The 21,069-nt window shown below is 37.4% G+C and overlaps 1 protein-coding gene across 1 annotated transcript; it reads right to left on the reverse strand.

Annotated features, from left to right (window-relative positions):
* Positions 1 to 2,362: 2,362 nt before the first annotated feature.
* On the reverse strand, positions 2,363 to 18,283 carry ABCC4 (multidrug resistance-associated protein 4). The gene is given in 13 exon segments (XM_089153675.1): positions 2,363 to 3,494; positions 4,992 to 5,231; positions 5,331 to 5,394; positions 5,667 to 5,972; positions 6,929 to 7,143; positions 8,840 to 9,134; positions 9,370 to 9,534; positions 9,896 to 10,387; positions 10,389 to 10,526; positions 11,639 to 11,725; positions 12,503 to 12,823; positions 15,556 to 17,704; positions 18,087 to 18,283. Coding segments are annotated over 12 exon segments (4,503 nt in total). The 5' UTR covers positions 17,635 to 17,704; positions 18,087 to 18,283; the 3' UTR covers positions 2,363 to 3,393.
* Positions 18,284 to 21,069: the final 2,786 nt, after the last annotated feature.

The raw sequence follows: 21,069 nt of genomic DNA on the forward strand, positions 1-21,069 counted from the left end.
CAACTCACAAACTAAAGGGAAACATACATACAACTATTTAAGAGCATTCAATATACCTAACATGCTTCAACTACCGAAATCCCACATTCAAAGTAAAGAAAACCCCACAAAACTATGTTTAAAAAAGAGGGTTTAAGGATTCTCACATTTTCTAATAATTTCGCTATGATTTGGGTCACAGCATGCATCCGTATGGTTAGAATCCACTATTCCTCTTGGTTTCTCCTCCTCCCCTAGCCTCAGCCTCGCACTAGCATTATAAAATGCGAGTATGAGAGAATATGAAGTTAAAATAGGGTTTTAAATAATAAAAACTCAATTCTGCCCCGAATTAGGCAATGGGCGGTCGACTGGCCATTCAATAGGCCTTATCGACCGGCCATTGGTTGAGGGGCCAACCAAGGTCCGAATCCGGTGATTCTCGGCTTGAATGAAAGGTCTAATTACCTCATCATTTGGATTCTCCATCATCGATTTTCGGATGTGCCAATATCACATTTTAAATCCTTCGTGACTAACATTTTCTCTCCTCTTAAATTCTAGCAGAGGTGTCAAGTCACCACTAGGGTCATCCACAAGCATTGGGTCCACTTCTGAAACTTCGAACTAGCCTCGAATGCCCACGGTTGTCGCCAACTCGAGTTCCAAGTTCACTGTCTTGAAACCATGAGTTAAAGTGTTAGAAATTCGGGGATTTCACACCCTACACTTACCCTCTCTGCATATTCTGATGCAAACCGGGATGGGTGTCGAAATGATAGGAAACCTACAGGAGGGTATGCAATTTTTATGGGCCCAAATTTAGTCTCTTGGAGTTCAAAGAAACAGGCAATGGTGGCCCGATCTAGTACATAATCCGAATATAGAGCTCCAGCTAATGCAACAGCAGAGTTGACTTGGATTCAATCTCTTCTTCAAGAACTAGAGGTGTTTTTGCCACAAGCCCCAATCTTATGTTGCAACAATGTCGATGCAACGTATCTCATTACAAATCCAATGTTCCATGCCGAAACAAAACATGTGGAAATTGATTTCCATTTTATGCGTGACAAAATGGCCACCAAGAAGCTTGAGTTCAATTTCTCTCCACTAAGGACCAATTGGCTAATATTTTTACAAAGCCTTTATCGCACCAGTGGTTCAATACTCTTCTACACAATCTCAACGTGCGCTCACCCCTATTGAGTTTGCCGGGGGTGTTAGAGTACCAAGTGCATATGGGAACCGAATCAGTAATTTGAATTTGAATTCATATTCATCAAGAGTTCCACATCAAGAAAACTCAAGACAGGAAAAGGACAAGAATTGTTTCAACAACCAAATCAGTAATTTGAATTTGAATTCATCAACAATTTTACATCAAGAAGACTCAAGATGGAAAAAGGACATGGATAAGAATTTTTTCGAATTTCAAATTCAAAAGAGTTGTATACCAATTGTATCTTCTTGTGATAAGGACTCAGCAAATTCAAATGTAAAACGGATCCTAGATCTAGAGGCTGATAAGTCTTGGACTCTCTATAAATCTCCTATAAAAGGTATACGACTTCCATCATTAAACAACTTGAGAGAACCCATTCAATAGTGGATGTAGGTTGCACATTGCATTCAAACCACTCTAAATCTGTGTTGTCATCCTCATCTTCTTCCCTTCTACCTCTCAAATTCGAAACTTAACATCTTGGTCTCTCTTTTATGTGTTGAGTATAATAACTAATGTTCCATTTAATTGCAATTTACTATCAGTAAAGGAAAGGAAAATCATTTGAAAATAATTTTTCATAGGAAAAATATTTCAACTGAATTTTGTTTCACCTATGGTGGAGGAAGAATTCACACACCATCGATGGAAAACTTTCAACAATGAGACTTAGCACATCTTCTACAAGCTTCTTTGCTTTGCTTCATGGTTAATTCTAGATTACTATGGGCAGGATATCAATGCCTAGTGTAGCATTCACACTGACATTCAACTAGGAAATAGGGTGGTCATTTCATTGGGTTATGCCTCTAAACATAGGGGAACAACTCAAGCAATGTTCTTTGATGTTATTCTTCTTCTCTTTTGCTAGGAGAACAAACTCAGGCACAAGGTAGTCATTTCATTTGAGTTCCATCTCATCTACCACAGTAAGCTAACTTGGGTTTTAGGAATCAGTTTGGATTAGTCAATACTACCAATTTGTGGCAATACCAAATAGGCAAACAATATGGGCAGAGGGTAAAATGGTCAAAATGAGAAGTTTATATTCCATTCTCACCCATCCACTTTAAATGATCAACTTTTCTGCACCATCCATCAAGTTGCAGTTCCAAACATTCAGCCTTGTGGAAGCAACATAAGTCCTATAATACATGTTGAGGTATTGGGAGTTCTACAGAATTATAATCCCACATCGGTGAAGTTCAATTCTCAATGCTTTCCCATTCTTAAAAAGTTACCTCCACATTTTTTTCTTCTTCTTCTTTTTGTTGGGTAATCCAGTTACCTCCACCTAATAACCCTACTACAAGGTATCAAAATATAGATATCATTTTTTCACTATTCCTAAATTAACTGTCCACAGAAACAGGGCAAATCATTGCAAAGTCAAATGCGGAAAGAAATGTTGAAGTTTATAGAGATGCACAATCTCGTGTGTGTGTGTGTGAGAGAGAGAGAGAGAGAGAGAGAGAGAGAGAGAGAGAGAGAGAGAGACAGAGAGAGCCAAGTTCATATGATCTTACAAGGACAGGTCTTACATACTGTTTATGGTTGCAACAATGTCGCCTAAATCATAAATGGATGGAATGTGCTAGGGAATGGTCTTCCCATAAATATGCTAATACTTCTGATACACCTTGTATTATTAAGTAATGTAGCATGTCAGTGTAATCTTGAGTATGGTTCTTCCTTCTGAGCACCCACTTAACATTTTCCAGCCTCAAATGCGTCAGATATCACCTTCACCTGTGTAAACATAAAGAAGCAAGTTCCTACGAAGTGCAATTGCCCTCGAGATGGTCACCTCTAGTGGTTCCTTCAAAAAATTTCATCCAATGGGTATAAAATGTGTTCCTTTATTTGAACACATCCGTGATAAGTATGTTCACGTCCTCCAGTGAAGCAGAAAAAGCCCCCCAGAATGTAAGATACTGGGTGCAAATGTATCCATTGATGGTTTCCTAGCAACTTTGACCACTTAAAACTATATATCATCTTAGTATATTAGATTAAGCTTCAAAAATGATCTGAAAGAAAGGTTTGCAGAGGAGGCAGTGGCACGTAGGACATTCTACTGCCAAGTTGTTGAATTGATTCAATCAGCTCTGTGATCATAAATTGATGAGGTTAATGGAGATGGCCACAACTCGCAGCTTGTACCTTATAGTTAAGAAGAACCCAGTCAATGTCTATAAACCCTGAGAACGATTGGCGTACTCCTGAACCAATGCACCAAACAGAGAGGGCCTTTCTAGCAACCGAGATGGCTTGTCAAACTCTTTTGCAAGTCCTGTACAAGCAAACAATTGTCAGCAAGTTTTTAAGCCCCTGGTTGATGAATAATGATGCAGTTTCATGACCATGGCATCAATAAGCAGAATTTATTAAACCAGAAATGCATTCTGAGGTACTCAACAGTCAACAGAGTGGTTACATCATCCAAGGGTTGCAAGTAATACTGAAGAAAAGCAGGAAAATTAACAAAGAAAAACACAGTAATGATGACAATGTAGCAACTAGCACCATCCTTAAGAGTAACTATGAAATGTATACTGGCACTATTCTAGACAAGTGTAATATGTAATCAAGTAGAATGCTTGCAAATAGGAAAACAAAATTATCTTTCTATTCCAACAAAACCACCTGCAAATGTAAACCAAATAAATAGAGACAACAAAATCAAACTACAGTTCGGATCCATATGAAGGGAATCAAAATCCTTTACCAGACTACCATATGGAACTTAATATCCTTGGTAGTTTCCTGCAACTTTTCTGAATTTTATTTGGAAAAATACAAAGGAATAGATTCTAACAGGGAGGTTAATATAATACAGAAGAAATTGCCGATATTTAGGTGAATAGGATGACACGAGGAATAAAGAAACAGCCATATGCAAAACAAACCGGTGTTACCAGGGCCTATAAAATATCCCCAAGAACCTTGTCCTGATGTAAGATTGGTATAAAAGAATCCACAATGATAAACCCAATCTCCCATTAAAAGTCAGAGGACCAGAAAACTAAGGACCTAACAATTCCAGATCTTCGATGCACCAAAGAAATGCATGCTCTGGCTTTAACCTTCAAGCAAGCACCATTGACAATGAAATATCCTAAAACGAATGATAAACGAGAAAAATTTTTCCAATGGGAAACCCAGGAAGGTATGATACCCATCACAGAGGTTTCAAATTCAAAATAGGCATAACAACCTGCATGAAATAGTTATGGCAATATAGTAATGCTGCTTTTGAGTGAAGGAACACTAATAGGAGTAGCAAGATCAAGTTTTTACATTAGGAAAAAATGACACCAAGGAGCAGCAGACCAAGCTATTTCTTATAATAAAGAGATCACAAAGCCTATTGGGAAAAAAATAATGGACAGCTGTCAGCTACCAATTCACCTAAAAGCTCAAACTGTTAGGGCAGCAGGGAAGGGCAACTCAAAGTACAAATCAACAACATCCTCCCTGTCAGAGAATAGACACAAAGAACATCCAGACCAAACAGATCTTAAATATATAGGAAATGACAGCCTAGTTCAAAACAAGAAAGAAATAAAATGAATTCTTAAAAAAGGTGCAAGACATAGAAATTCAGCCTCATCAGTTAATATCCAATGAATCAGACAAAAAAAGCTCAGAATTAGCACACATTGATAAACCAGATAAGATGCAGAAGGATTCCTGCTAAATGGATCTAGACAAACTGGAAAAGAAAATGCATTAAAATTTACACAATCTGTCAAATTAAAATAGGAAGAGAAAATAGCAAAGCACATACCAGCATCTATAACCAGCACTCTATCACAGTCCATGACGGTGGGTATTCTATGAGCAATGCTTATAATTGTGCAGGCTGAGAATTCCTCTCTTATAATCCTTTGTATGACAGCATCAGTTTGTGAATCAACAGAAGCAGTAGCTTCATCCAAAAACAAAAGTCTGCTATGCTTAAGTATCACACGCCCCAAACAAATAAGCTGCCTTTGTCCCACACTCCAGTTGTCCCCATCATCAACCACTGTTAACGGTTCATTGAACATAAGTATCAAGAAAAATGACCCAATCAACCTCAACAAGAAATATTTTATATATTAAACTCAGAGAGAGAGAGAGAGACCTGGAGCATCAAGTTTCTCCGGTTTTGCAGCCACCACTTCCTTCAGTTGGCAGCGTTCAAGGCTCTGTGAAGAAAGAAAGATCCAAAATATCAATCCACATTCTTAAATGATACTACACAAATTGAGAAGCTTCTTTTTTCAAAATTAAGAAAACATCACTTCACTACAACAGGCCAAACAAAAAGGCTAATGCACTTTCAGTTTTGATTCTCTGGTGCAAAAAAGTTTCAGCATTTTTCTGGGCATTGAAGGCACTGATAGATTCTTTGAGGATGGACCAACCTTAATTTGCAATTGCCTAACTAGATTATTAAGAGTCACGAACAAATATGTACCTTCCATATTTCTTCATCAGAATACAGTCCAACAGGGTCAACATTGCTTCGGACAGTTCCTTCAAAAAGGACTGGTTCTTGAGGAATTATGCCAAAACAAGATCTAAGATCATGAAGACCCAGTGTGCAAATGTCGATCCCATCAATGATTATTTTGCCTCCTGATGGCTCCACCAACCTAAAGAAAACCTGGATTAAAGTTGACTTGCCGCTTCCAGTTCGACCAACAACACCAATCTTCTCTCCTCCTTGGATGTTGAGAGTGATACCTTTTAGAACCAGAGGAGTGTTTGATCGATATTTAACCTGTTAGTCAATCAAACCACGAAATACTATTTTCAAGAGCCTCAACTATGCGACAGAATGAAAAAAACAAAGGTGCAGCTTTGATTTGATGCTTTATCTTTACAGACAACTCTATATATCTTCTTGTCCTTCAAACAGGTGTTCGGGTAGGGAAGGGTGCAAATGGATGCTGACCATATAAGAGATGTTTTCTGTTTCCAACTCAGCCTCTTGTATTCAGCAGCAATCAGCCGCACACATCATCATAACATGCCATAAATTAATCGCATACATAGTTCATGGAATAAGGAACACAGAGGTATAACCCAACAATGTTTGAGATGGCACAATAAGAGCTAACAATGCTATCCAGCCAGTCAATCCAATACATTCTTAAGCAATTTCTAAGACAGCTGGAAATGTGACAATGGAATCGTTGGAATGACTATATAGGACGGCATCAGAAAGAAATTCACTAGCATTAATAGGTACAGATGGACATAAGACAATTGAATAGGTTCAGTCATGTTGAGAAAAGAACCAAGAACTGCACCAATTGGGAAGGATGTCTGCAACTTGAAGATGTAAGAATGATGTCAGAAGCCAAAAGTAAGTTAATCTAAAGCAGGAAGAAAAGACAAAAGTGCCTTCATTTAACTTGATTTAGGAAATAGGATTTGTCTAACTAATTCACTCAGCCAGGACTGATGATGCTTCACAGAGTCGGTTTGGATCAAATGAACAGAAAATAAGACAGTAGGAAATCACATTTACACTTTATCATCACAAAAATAACCAGAGTTCCCATTTAGGTGACATTGACTGTTTCGATGATATGAATATGATTTCTCGATGATATGAATATGATTTCTTTGAACAAACATGTAACTACTTCAGTTTCTTTGTACGTTGAACCTCCAGATAATTGTACCATAGATTTTGCAATATGAAATACATGAAAGATTCTAATTAGATACCTGCAAGTCCTGCAGAGAGATATTGCCCTCAGTGGGCCAATTTGGAGAAGGCAGACAGTCTTTGATCCTCCATTCTTTTTCAGATGGAATGTTTGTGAATTGTTTTATTCTCTCAACAGATACCATTCGGTTCTCCACAAAGCAACTAATATATATGGCCCAAAACAGTACACCATTGAGAGACATGCCATAGGAGAGAGTCAGACCAACATATTCTGCATCATGTAAAACAAGCAGTCACTTTCAGTATGACAGAAGACCAACACTTCAAATGCAGGGAAAAACATCCATGTCACTCACTAATGAGAAACTAATTTACAAAGGACGCTTGAAGTTTCCTCTAACAAACATAGACATACTCAAGTAACTGGAAGAAGGTTAGAATTTTATGTTTTAAAAAGGTGAACACCAAAAGTTCTGTTGTGTTTCATTAATTGTGCATGGGTGGGTCTCTTGAGGGATGCACTTTACTGGTTGAGAATTTTTCTGAGGATAAGACTTTCAACAAAAGAGAAGTGTTAAGACCGTGGATAAGATCCTCATTCAATCCCTGAAGCAGCTCCTGGCAGCCCCTGTAACCAACTCATGGCAGCACCTGCAACTCACTTTCACTTTCACACATGCACTGCAATTGAAATGTATACACAGGAAATGGACTCGGAATTTCTTAGGTTAGTTCATCAACAAAGTAGCTCAATTGATCAGCAAATACAAGAACTCCCACACCCCTGAGTATCCCAACTCAATCACCCCTAAGCTGAGAGATAACCTCTCTCCTAAGAGCACAGCTCATCCCTTACCCTACTGTCTCTTCAAAAGAAACATCATGTATGCCCCTTTGTACATCAGCATTCCTCAACAGGCAGAGAAGCCTCAAGCCATTTTGCAATACTTTATCAGGGTATTCTTTTCTACCTTATGTGTTCAACTCCTGGTCAAGCATTTTCCATAAGCTATATTTCTCTGGGGAATACTACCATAGGTCAAGCAGCTGATGCTTGGGGATTTAGTGCCATATAAACACTTGTGCACTAACAGATATTCTAAAGAAGGAAAAATATCAATCTTTACACTGAGATTTGTCATGCCACAAACTGTTTCACATTCAGTAAGTGTTTCATTTATTATTCATTAATCATAATCGCCAATTTTTTTGCCTAAAGCAGTTCTTACATATTTAACACAATAGTTCTTCAGTAACCAAAAATTACTACTTCATCATGATAAAATCCCTAACAGCTAACAAGGATACAGGAACACGGTTAAGGAGGAGAACACTATAATAGAATGCTATACACAGCATCAACCTACTGTAATAATAAATTCAAAGAAAACACAGTAGTAACAAATTTTATGCTTTAAATTGTCATAACAGCAACCATAAATATGTAAATCTGATTAGTGTCATCATAATTTCTTACAGGAATCTCATTTGCAATTTTTAAAGGAGATTCCGAACATCAATACACCAGCAAATCAGGGATTTATTAAAACAGTTAATCAATTCTAATCTTTCAAGGTGAGAGAATATAGACAAAACACACATAAACAATAAATAGTAACTGAAGATTGCTGATGAGCTGGCTAAGCAAGGAGCTGTAAGACCAAGCATCCACTTCAGGGAAAACATTCTTTTGGGAGAAATAATGAATAAGAAGTTTTAGGAGGGTATGTCTAGATTTGGCCCTTTATCTTTGTATGTTATCAATAAGTAATTCTATGTGACATTGTGCACCTCCAGTTCCCTGTCTCTGTAAAATTTATTGCTTATCCAGGGGGAGGGGGGAAGGAAGCTGATAATGGGTTACTAGATAAAAGCAGTTAGTAGATCATCTAAATCCCAGTCAACTTAACACACTAGAAAACTATAAGTTGGATAGGGAACAAGAGAAAGACATGTCAGATAGTTACCAGGTTGGATGATACTGCTAGGCAAGAAGACCATAAATATTGCAGAAATGCAAAGGATTATACTGCCAATCAATTCTAAGCGGAAGCCCAACCATTCATTCGATCCATTATTGTGGAAATCATTACGCAAATTTGCATTGACCCTGTTGATATTCTCCTGAATAAATCTCCCTTGCTTCCTGAAGCACCGTACTGTCATAACCCCAGAAACACTTTCAGAGAAATGATGAATAACAGGTGCTTTGGTGATCGAATCAAGGCGGGTAACCTCGCGAGATGTTGCAAGGTAATAACTCTGCAAATAAAAAATAGAGTAAAAAAGAATGAACCTGAATGTAATGTGTATGAGAGAGAGATTAAAAAATAATAAAATAATAAAAACCCTCAATTTCAAACTTCGAAAAGCATTTGTGGATGGTAAAAACTAAAAACTGCCAAAATCATGGTTGCATTTTTTTTTTTTTTTTTGGGGGGGGGGGAGGGGTTTGAAGAGAAGTATGGCAGAAGGACTAGAGGAAAGATGTTCATACCCTATACCAGATATTGAGCCAACCCAGTGGTATAATTAGGAAGATTGTTGGCCAAGCGAACTGACAAGTAATAATGATGATGCTAAGCACTGTAATGAACATGGCAATTGTGAGGCTCACAAAGAAGGGAAGGAAAAGATCCACATTAGTCTGATCTGTAGATGCCTGCAAAAGGAATTGCAACAGAGAAAACTTAGTCAGTTGAAATGGCAATTAAGGGACATATGACAAGGAAATAAGTCAATAACTCCTCAGGTACTGAAGTGAGCAGTAATTATTTTTAAAAAGGGGTATGCAGTGGGCAAGGATGCCTGCCACAGTGGGGTGTGGGGAGGGTCATAATGTATGGAGAGGTAAGGCTGCATATGTTATGACCCTTGAATTCCCCATCACAATGGAGCAACCTCACCCTTATGCTAACGCATGCCCTTTACTGAGTTGGGCAGTAATTATGAGAAGAAAAAGTTTAAAAAAATTCAAACAATGAGAACATTAATACCGAAAATTTGAAGGGAAAGAATCTCACCCGACTCAGAATTCTTCCTGAAGGTGTGGTATCAAAGAATGACATTGGAGCATGTAATAGGCTATGAAGAATCTGCTTGAAGAAAATCTGAGCTGTCTTGAGCCCTATATAGGCGACAAGCAAGGATCTGATCAGCACCAATACAACTGAGACTGCTGCTATTGCTACGTAGACATCAATAAACAGAGACGGTCTGAAAGAAGAGGCATTGTCTTCATTAGTCTCAATTGCCAGCCAATAATCACTTCCCATTATAGACACCTGCCATCCCAGGGATGCTAGTAATACAGCTGCAACTCCCCACCACCCAAATGCTTCAGTGCAATAAAGTTTGTACACCTGCCAGTTAACTTGGCCAGTTTCTCTCTCCTCATCTTTAATAAGCTTTGAGGATCCTCTTTCAGATTTTGACTGCTCAACAGACCCATTTACACTATTTGGTTCTCCTTGATTTGATGAAGCTTTGGGAGATTTTGGTGCTGGTAGGGAGTCTTTCGGCAGACCTATTCACACTCATTTCAACCAGCTCCATGGATGTTTCATGTGCAGTAACAAGTGCTTTAAAATCAAGACCAGATTCCATGATCTCATGGTACCTTCCAGCTTGCACAATCTTCCCATCTCGCATGACCTGGTCATTTAGTATTAAACATACTTGGGAGAATCAGAATATTAACATGAATTTGGAGCCCAGCTCTCCTTACAAAGGATTCAAGCTTTGATGGTAGTAGTTAATAGAAAACAGATTGATCAGTCAGACAATTAGAGGTACAGGACTTTGCCGGAAAAGATTTTTGTAGAATTGGGCAATGCAGGACTGCACTGTGGACTGTGACTCCTCAACATAAATATTCACACAATGGCAGACAAAACTTAGCTGCAACAATAACTTAATCAACCACGAGTCCTTGAGGACTAGCTAGTCATAGAACTCACTTCACTGGGTAGATGCAATTATAACTCAACTGTATGCAAGACTCTCGACTGCATAAAAAGTATCTGATATAGTTGTCAGAAAATACTTGATGACACAAAAGTTTTACCATGCTCCATTACTCCTGCTATGAGCTGATTACATCAGTATATAAGTTGGAAGCTTCAGCATGGAACAATATTTAGTGGTACTGACTGGTCAAATTGAAAGGATAAATGAAGTCATTTGGGATTTGTTAGAGATATGAGATATTATAATGTAACACTATAGGGTGAGTCCTACTGTCGTGGTCTCCTTGTTGCATTAGGTCTTTTCTTATCAGTGTCCAAGTCAGTGAGTTTCTTGTTAAGCTTTGGGCTTAACTAGATAAGAGTTGGGAGTTATATTCTTTAGTAATTCTGTTTTGTTTACTATAAATATGTGTTGGCTGGTATGGTAGAAAATAGATTATATCGCCAATCTAAGTTCTCTGATTGTTCTCTTTTCTCTCCCTCAATCTCTCTTTCTACTTCGCTCTACCTGGTACTGGCTACAAAATTCTGGGATTATTTACAGATTTAATGCAAAATTGACCATTCCTACCAAAGAACTCATAGAATTATGAGATGGTGAGCTCCATGTGCACTGTGGAGTAATGGAAAACAAAAAGTAGGAACTGGGAAACCTTCATGAAAAAGAACTCCAGTGCATGAGGCCCCTGCTACTGCAGGGTCTTGTACTGTTGTGGGATTCTTTTACCTTTTCTTTTTTTTTTTTTTGAAAGGCTGGAGGGGGTGGTAGGATAGAAACCAAAGACCATATCAACTTACCAGAATGAGATCAACATTGTGCAAAAAGTCAACTTGGTGGGTGACAAGCAAAACAGTCTTATTTTTGAGGGCTCCTCTCACGCATTCCTGAAAAATAGAACATTACAAAAACAATTCAGAATTTTATGAGCTTCAGGTTTCCCAATTGGGTCAAACTTTGCATCTTGAGTCCTAATCTAGGCAGGGAAATTAGGTTTACTGAGGTTGGTACTCAACTTAACAATGATAACCTAGAAGTCAACAAAAACTATGTCAAGATTATTCATCCAAAAAAAAAAAAAAAAAGGGGGGGGGGGGGTTGGACACACTATGTTAAGATCCACTAACTGAACCAATAAAACAATGTTTCGCTAACATTCTCACTTAATTGATGAGCCAATGCTCAACTTAGGCTGACAAGAGCATCTGTAGGCAACATCTGATTGGACAAAAACTCCCTCCACCCACCCCCCACCCCCCCCCCCCCCAAAAACAAAAACAAAAAAAAAAAGGGAGAAAAAATTTCAACTTTGAGGATCAGGACCAATGTTTAAAAGAGGGAATCTTTAACCTCCCCAAAAAGATTTGCATTCAGCAATTTTTTCCATTGGGAACTTATACTGCTGCCATGATATAAGTTGATTCTTAATTTTAAAACTTAAATAAGGTTTACATATCACTGTAAAATGAATGAAAAGTGAATATTTAGCACTGCTAGAATATAGCAAATGTTTTAATCTCAATAATGGTGATTAATATCAGTAAATGGTCATAGAAAACTAGAACTTGAATCTTCTGTGAATAAGTTTCATGTCTGTCCATGAAGTAGACAACCAGTAAAAAAATACACATGCAGCCAACTGAAGATATCAAAATGTGAGTCACCTTAAATATTTCTGAACCAGTCTGAGCATCAACTGCACTGAAGACATCATCAAGGAGGTAGACATCACAGTCCTGATAAACAGCCCTGGCAAGCTGTATACGCTGCTTTTGTCCACCACTAAGGTTGATACCACGCTCTCCAATCTCCGTCTGATCACCAAACTCCATCATTTCTAAGTCCTTCTCCAAGCAACAGACTCTGATTGTTTCCCTGTATCTTTCTGTGTCCAATGCTGAACCAAAAAGGATGTTGTCCTGGATGGTTCCATTCTGGATCCAGGATGTCTGTGCCACATAAGCAGTGGTTCCACAGACCCTCACCTATTAAAGCAAAGTAAACAGTAGCAAAACATTATTGGGGGCATTAGCAAGCAATGCAGAAAGTATTCTCTATTTGGGACAAGTAGTGGGTTTGCTGTTGTTCTTGCAGCTGAGTGACTGAGTCATAATCAGATTGCAGTGCTTGCTTGCAGTTGCAGCACCAAGGACTCAATACTTCAGTTCAACATCAGAAGGTGGTTTTGCACCCGGACCTTACTACCAGAAAAATCAAGTGACCAAGTCCATTCAATTGTCACCCCAGTGTATACCAGACACATACGTTTATTCCAACAAATGGAAGAGAAAAGCAGAAGGTGCTCTCTCACTCTAGATTTCCTAACAGCAGGAACATTGCAATGTTCTTGGTGTTCTCTCTATTAACAGAAGAAACTACGGTACAGATGATCCTCTTCTGCTTGACACATAGGGTATTTGCTATTGGGTCTTCTACTTGACACATAGGGTATTGGCTGTTGGAAATTGAGTGAGGGTGTAAGTTTTGCCCTGGGTCCCAACCTGTCCTAAACAGTTCAAGATTTTGACCCTGAGAGCTGAACAGATGGCTTTATGTTACATAGCAAAGGACTACTACATATATCACCAAAGAGAGTCAAATTCATGACCTCTTGACTAAGAGGTGTGGGTCATTACTTAAAAAAAAAATTCAATTAAAATTTAAAACTAAAATACACTTTTAAGGCCAAAAGTCGAAAGTCATGAATCATTTCTCTCAAGCATCGTTTTGTTTGCCAAATTTGAAGTGGGATGAGAAAAAATAAAATTTTACATGAAATCCTAAAGTATAATTTGTTTGGTTCAATCATCAATGGGGTGAAAAAGTAGACAAACAAGCTTCCTTAATTTAAGGAAAACTTGTCTACTGATGTGGCACTCATTTCTCCCTCCCCATCCTAACTAAATTTTCAGTTAAACTGTTTTAAATGCTTTTAAAACTTGAACAATAATAACTAAGAAGTTCTATTTTTTTCATATATTTTTTTTTTACATATATAATAATTTAATAATAATTTGATTTGGAAATTCAATTGTCACTTGTACAACTCATTTTAAATTTAGATAAAATATTTCTCAATATGAGATTTTCTAAGGCTAGAACTAGTGTCAGGTACATGACCACTCATGATTAAGAAGAAAGTCAATTAAAAATAGGGGCAAGGACAGAGAGACAGGAAAATGGACCATTCATCCTGTCCAACCTGATTAAGAATAATCAGAAGAATTGGGCTTCACTTGACCTATCTGTGTTCAGAATCGGTGACAAGAATTTTAATCCTTGAGTCAGGGTGAAAATGAGTTTTGACTGCATTGCACCTCAAGTATTGAGGTAAAATTACCATACTCACGTGAATCTGTCAGGATTGATGAATGGTTTTAGAATTATTCCCGACACATTATTATGCTCATTTTTTTTGTTGACTAAAGAGATTTACAACCTCATTATTGCTCATAGTGGGAGTTCAACTTCGACCAACTTCTATGGTTTTTTCACTTTTCCATATTATATTGGTACGAGCCTTGCAAAGTTCTTAATTTGCTCGTCTCCATTATTAGAGTCATAGCTGGCTGTCGTGAATCTCATTAATTACATTACATAAAAAAAAGTATGCTTTTCTAGGTGTGACACACTGACACCCAAATCCTTTTCTTTGTGGAAGTTAAAAAGCCTCCAATCTTTAACGTCAACATGTGATTTTATAAGGTCTGAATCCACAGATTCATGTGTAATCGTGTCAAACCACAAATTTTATGGGCTATTCAACGATAGCCTTTTCAAAAAAATAATAATAAATAAATATAAAAAAAAGCCCGGTAGGCTTTATCCGCTGCACCAGCGGCACACGTTCATTAGAGAATCGTGTTTCCATTAGATTTCTTTTATCATATATTTAAAAAGAAATATTAAACATATAGTGAAGAAGTATGAATCGAACTCATAAGCACATGGTGAACGGTGAGCCAATCATTTTTTTACCACTTATGTAAGAACATGGACAACTAAAATACCAAATAATTGATTTTTTAACCGTTTCTCTACCTTTTCATTTCGTACTCCGTGCACACATTTTCACCACATGTTAGAGGATTTCACCCACCTTTAATACACAGTAAAAAAGTGTGAGGTGAATAAAGAACTAGCATAGATCACCTCGAGCTATCCTTAATATGCGGTGAAACGGTGTGATTCCATCGGAGCTACCCTTTACATGGTGAAAAGGTGTGAGGTGAGCAAAGTAAGAGCATAGATTCTTTTCTCCATTAGAGGGGAGAAAATATATGCTCCCTTGATATTTCTCCACACAACAGGCACACTATAGAATCTGCCTCTCAAGATTAATCAAATAAATCAAAAGTAAAGGAGTCTGCCTATGTGAATTCTACTTGTGTGTTACCCGTGACACGTCAACAATCTAGTGTCAAGATACATCATTTTAATGAACTTTGCTTGGGTCTTGTGCATTAAGCTGGCTGTTAGATTGACTCAGACTACTGAAATTCAACGGTCGAGATTCAATTTCGACCAAGATTTCGGATCTGACGGCCCGAAATTTGAAATTTCGACTTGGAGTTAATGCATGACCCAAACAAAATTACATTTTATCAAGGCAGGACTAAGAAACCCCACTCAATTGGAACAGTACGGCTCCCAATATGGCGCAGTTAAGCGCAGGGAGGAGATAAATCATGGATCAGAAGGTCAGAAATAAACGTACCATTCCGGAGACTTTGGGCATTTCGCCAAGAATAGCGGCGATGAGGGACGACTTTCCTGATCCGACGGTCCCGACAATGGCGGCAAGCTCCCCTTTCTTGATCACGAAATTCAAATCTCTCAGCAAAGCTTCTGTGGTGTCATCGTCCCACGCGAATCCCCCATCCTTCACCTCCACGGCAATGTCGTCGGCGCAATTTTCAACCCTCTCCACCACTCCGTCCACGAGCTCCCGACTGGTCATGTACGAATCCAACCTACCCAGAGAAATCGTCGCCTGAGAAAGACTGATCAGTGCCTGTGGAAAAGCTCTGATAGGCTCCTGCAAGATTTTGACGAACGTTGTCAGCGTGAAAACCTTCCCTGCATCGAGCGAAACCCCCATGAACAGCGCCGCCCCAAATGTCAGCGACGCAACCACTACGGGGGCGCTCCACATCACAACTATATTGCCGTACACGGAATACATGAATTTGGTGAGCCACCCGAACTCTGCTTCACGGAAATCTTGGATTCTCTTGTTGAAATGCTCCTCCCAGGCTTGGAACTTGATCACTCGCATATAGTTCAGCATCTCGTTCGTTGCTTTGAGCCTTGAATCACGATTCTTCATCACATTGAACTGGAAACGGTTGTTCCGTTTTGTCCCAAACACGACGAACAGAAGAACCGCTACGAGCCCTAGAAATGCTACGAACACAGATACGCCGAAGTAGCCGAAGAGAAGAGCGAAAGCGGTGGTAACTTGGAGCGGCATCAGCCACAGGTAGTGCAGCTGCAACATCATGTCGGAAAGCTGCTGAGCGTCCACGGCCATGTGATTAACGATTTGCCCTACTCCATGCTCTTGCCTTGCAGAGCACGAAAGCCTCAGTCCCTTCTTGTACAGAGAAGTGATCAGCGAGGATCGAATAAGCATTCCAATCTTCTGACAGTTGAAGTTGTAGTGATGAGCGATCAGAACTTCGAAGAATTTAGCGACGAGAAGGGTTGTTACGAGATAGTAACCCTCGTAGGGGGAACTTCTCTTCCCTGAAGTGAAATCGACGAATCTTTGGATCAGAGTTGGACCTACATACATGACGCAGAGGCGTGCGATCGCGAGGAAAGCCGTGAAGAGTAATTCTTTCCAGAAGCAGCGAAGCAATGCGGTTCGAACTGGGTGCTGCGATTTATCAGCCTGTTTTGGCCAATTTGATTCGAAGAGATTTGACATTCTCTCCGCTCTGTGTTGAGGTGCAAGCGATGGCACATCCTCTGTCTTCAAAGGAGATTTGTAACCTTTACTAAGCAAGGGATTTATCCAAAACCAGAATGCTATAGACACCCAAGAAGCTGAAGCGTAGAGGGACACGTTCTGTTCGAGCACCAGAGGTTCCTTCAATTTAGCATCTCGTTCCAACTCAGATTGGGTTTCGCTCGTCGTTCTAATTCCGGTTGATCCTTTAATGGCGACAATAAGAAGAAAAATTGATATAGGTATGTTGATAATGAAGAACACATCGTCATTCTTTAACTCGGCGTCACGGCTCCATTGGACGGAGCTCAGCCGGATGATGGCGGAAGCAGCGAACAAGCAGGAAAAAATGAAGTTCGTAAACCAGTAAACTCGAAGGATCATCGGATGAAACGCCGCCTGAAATTTCTTCTCGTGAGCGATCAAAATCGCAAGAATCACTTGCATCACTGCTTGGATTAGGAGAAAAATACATTCAGGAGTCTTCCATTCTGGTTCGGTGCTTCTGGTGACGGTGAGAATGCACAGTGCAGCGTAAGAGATTGCTAACAACACCGTTAGAACCAAGGAGAGCTTGAACCATGGAGTACTTCTGAGATGATTTCTCCTTCTTTCGAGCAGAGGTTTCTCGATAGAGGATTCGGAAATGCCAGGAGAGCGGAATCTGGAATAAAGCTTCTGGACGGCGAAGACGAAGAAGACGAACAAGAAGATGAGATCTACGGCGGCGAAAAGCGCTCGTTGAGGGCATGGTGATAGGAAGATGAATCTCAACCATTCCGCCGGCGACTGGATATCAGAACTTGCACAGGCGAGAGACGAAATCCAATAACCAGGCGCCATGTCTCTGCTCACAAAATTTCTACCCCCGACGGTGGGTAGATACCTCAAACCGATCGTCCCTGCAATTCTGCTGGATTTCAAGACAAAAAAACTAAAATCAGTTTATTTAGAAAGAGATTAGTTATAACTTACGACTGCTCATCTCCATTGAAAAATAACAGAATAAGATTCAAACATCAGTGGCTTCTGCGTCAAATAAAGAGAAGCAGAACCACTACCTAAAGCCTCCAGAATCCCTCCCTCCCAAGCTCTGCTTCTAGCAATGAGGATTGAGAAATGATGGAGATTTGCAAAGAGAAAGAAAACAAGGAAACTGAGGGAAGTAAAATGAAATTCCTTTATGATCATAAAACTCGGTACAGCTAATAGAAACAAACAAATCAAATCGTCAAACATAAGAGATGCAAGGAAAGCAGAATCGAAAGCAGAAAGTAACAAGAATCCAAACTTACAGCGTAAAGAAAGGCAAGAGCTTGAAATGATGAACAATCAAATCAACTTGCAGCTAAGGGACTAAGGAGATTGGAGAGGACGAAAGTGCCAAATTGCATCTGCAAGTTTTGTCAGTGTTTCAGCCAGAGAGCCGTGGAGCAGAGCTCCGCTGCAGGTTCCTTACAGCCGCGCTTGTTGACGCTTAAGCGATGAACGTGTTAGTGTATTTGAGTTGTTGCGATTAGTTATTTATTTATTTATTTATTCGTTTATTTATGAGAGAGAGTCCAAACTCCAAAGACCACGACCACAACCACAAGTGAATCATATGGGTTGTCTCGTTATTCATCACGTCGGTACCAATTCTCTGTTGTCTCGGTATTCATCACATCTTGATGGCGATAACGCCACTGAGTTTTGACCGATTCTGAATTTCTTCTAAATCTCAACATCATGATTTTTCGTCACTATATTCGTCACCACAGTTAGAACTGACGACTAGAAAAGTCAAACCAAGGGTCTGTAATACAGAGACTGGTCCTCCGGTTCGGTTCAACTGAAGCGTGGTTCTACCTTCTACGTATGGTTATCTAAATAGTTTTTTTTTTTTCTTATTTCTCTTATTTCACATGTTAAATACTATTTTTTTTGAGGTAAATATCACTTACCTCCCCTCCTCTTAGATAGACAAATAGCACTTACCACCTCTTAGTTGGATAATATCACTTACCTCCTTCTTACCTAGCAAATATATCAAAGACTTCTCATCTATTAACTTTCTCGGTTAAATTTACCTTTTTTTTTAATTTTAAACTCTATATTATTTAATCACCATAATAATTAAACTACTAAATTACCCACAATTAAAATAATTATTAAAAACCACGACACCATAGTTAAAACCCTTTTTTTCCTAAAACTATTATCTTTAATTATTAAATCCCAACCATTAATCTAATTCTTTTTTTTTAATTGTTTGATCAAAAAATTTAAACAAGAAATTGGGTTTTTAATAATTAAAGATAATTTATATTTAATTATAGTGTTTTGGTTTTTAATAATTATTTTAATTAAGGACAATTTAGTAGTTTAACTGTTGGGGGTGATTAAGCAATATAGGGTTTAAAATAAAAAAAGAATATTTTTAGTCAAAGGTAATTTAGGGTTTTAGAAAAATATCTAACCAAAAGTTAAATGTTAGATAAAATTAAACATTACTATTATTTTGGGTTTTTGATATATTTTTTGATGCAATATGGGAGGTAAGTGAAACCAACTAATAGTGAATAAGTGCTATGTTGGGCTTTTAATAGATTAGAAGTGATATTTACCATTTTTTTATGATTAAATAATACATTATCAAAAGAAAATAAAATAAATTACAAGAGACACAAGGAACAAAGTCCAGACAAAGCGAGAAAGAAACCTCAACTAACAAGCAACCTAAGAGGCAATGAGCCTAACAATTACCGAATAGCAACAATTAAAAATAAAAATTTAAAATAAAGATGATAGATATATATGTCATTCTCAATCATTATCTAATAATTACCATTAAACCTTTATTTTTAAAGGAATAAAAAATTAAACATAATTAAAAATTAATTCACATTCAATGAATTTCTCCCTATTTATTCTCTCATATTTTCATTTTTATTTATTATCTCATGAAATTTCTCTTTTATTTTCCTTTTTATACATGTCTCACAAAACATTAGAGTAGTTAATAGATATTGAAATTTTCCTAAATTTTTCTCCATAATTATTAAATATGCACTCAATTTTTCTCAAATTATTCCTCTCTCATTCACATTCAAGATCTTTCTAGTATTTTGATTATTATTTTTCAAGTATTCACTCTCTTTTTCTCAAAATAAAAGTTTAAGATAAAACATGAATATAGATGTCATTTTTAATCATTATCTAATGATTACCATTAAACTCTTACTTTTTTTTTTAGGTAAATCATTAAACTCCTATTCTTTCTTTTTTTTTTGGTAAAAATTAAACTCCTACTCTTAAAGAATAAAAAATTAAATCATAATTAAAAATTAATTCACGTCCATGAATTTCTCCCTTTTTCTCTCTATTTTATTTCCATTTTTCTCTCCCTTTTTTACATTCGTCTCACAAAACATTAGAATAGTTAATAGATATTAAAGTTCTCATAAATCTTCTCCACAATTAGCATGTATTCATTCTTTTTTTTCAAATTAATCTTTTTCTCTTTTTCTCTCTCTGGATCTTTCTAGTAACCTGGTTGTTCTTTCTTAAATATTCACTCTCTTTTTCTCAAATTATTCATCTCTTTCCTTATTCAGGATTTTTCTAGCATTATAGTTGTTCTTTTTTTAAAAAAAATAAAAATCGATTCTACTAATAGTAATTTAAATCTCGTTAGAATTCAACCATTGATTTTATCATATCTAATCATAATCATTGATTTTTTTAATCCCTATTCTTTTTCCTACAATTTCAATTCCTAATAATAGAAATTTAAATCTTGTTTAGAATTTCAGCCATCAATTTTATCATAATCATTTAATTTTATTTTTGAATTCCTAAACTTTCCGATTCCTACTAATAGCAATTTAAATTATGAGTTTTATTAGTTGGATGTTTAGGATTTCAGCCATTAATATTATTAAATTTAATCATAATCATTGATTTCTTCTTTTTTTAGTTGGATGTTTAGAATTTCAGTTTTCCCATTAATATTAGTTAAATTTTTAGATCATATATCATTGATTTCTTTTTCTTTTTTTTTTCACTTAATGTTAGTAAAAATGAAATGTTATGTCAGCAAAAAGCTTCTCTACTCAATTTTCTAGTCTCATTGAACCAAACAAATTATGCATTGTGATTTCATGAAGTTTCCAATTAAATGTCTGATTACAAAGGTAAGAAATTAGCCAATGTTCAACCCACAATTAAAAGTCCGAGGCCTAATAAAACTAAAAATTATTTGTAATGACAATCAACTATAGTGTTGATATATTTACT

The sequence above is a fragment of the Hakea prostrata genome, chromosome 4, assembly GCF_041222555.1.
Source record: "Hakea prostrata isolate BN-2017 chromosome 4, UWA_Hpros_2, whole genome shotgun sequence".
NCBI lineage: Eukaryota > Viridiplantae > Streptophyta > Magnoliopsida > Proteales > Proteaceae > Hakea > Hakea prostrata.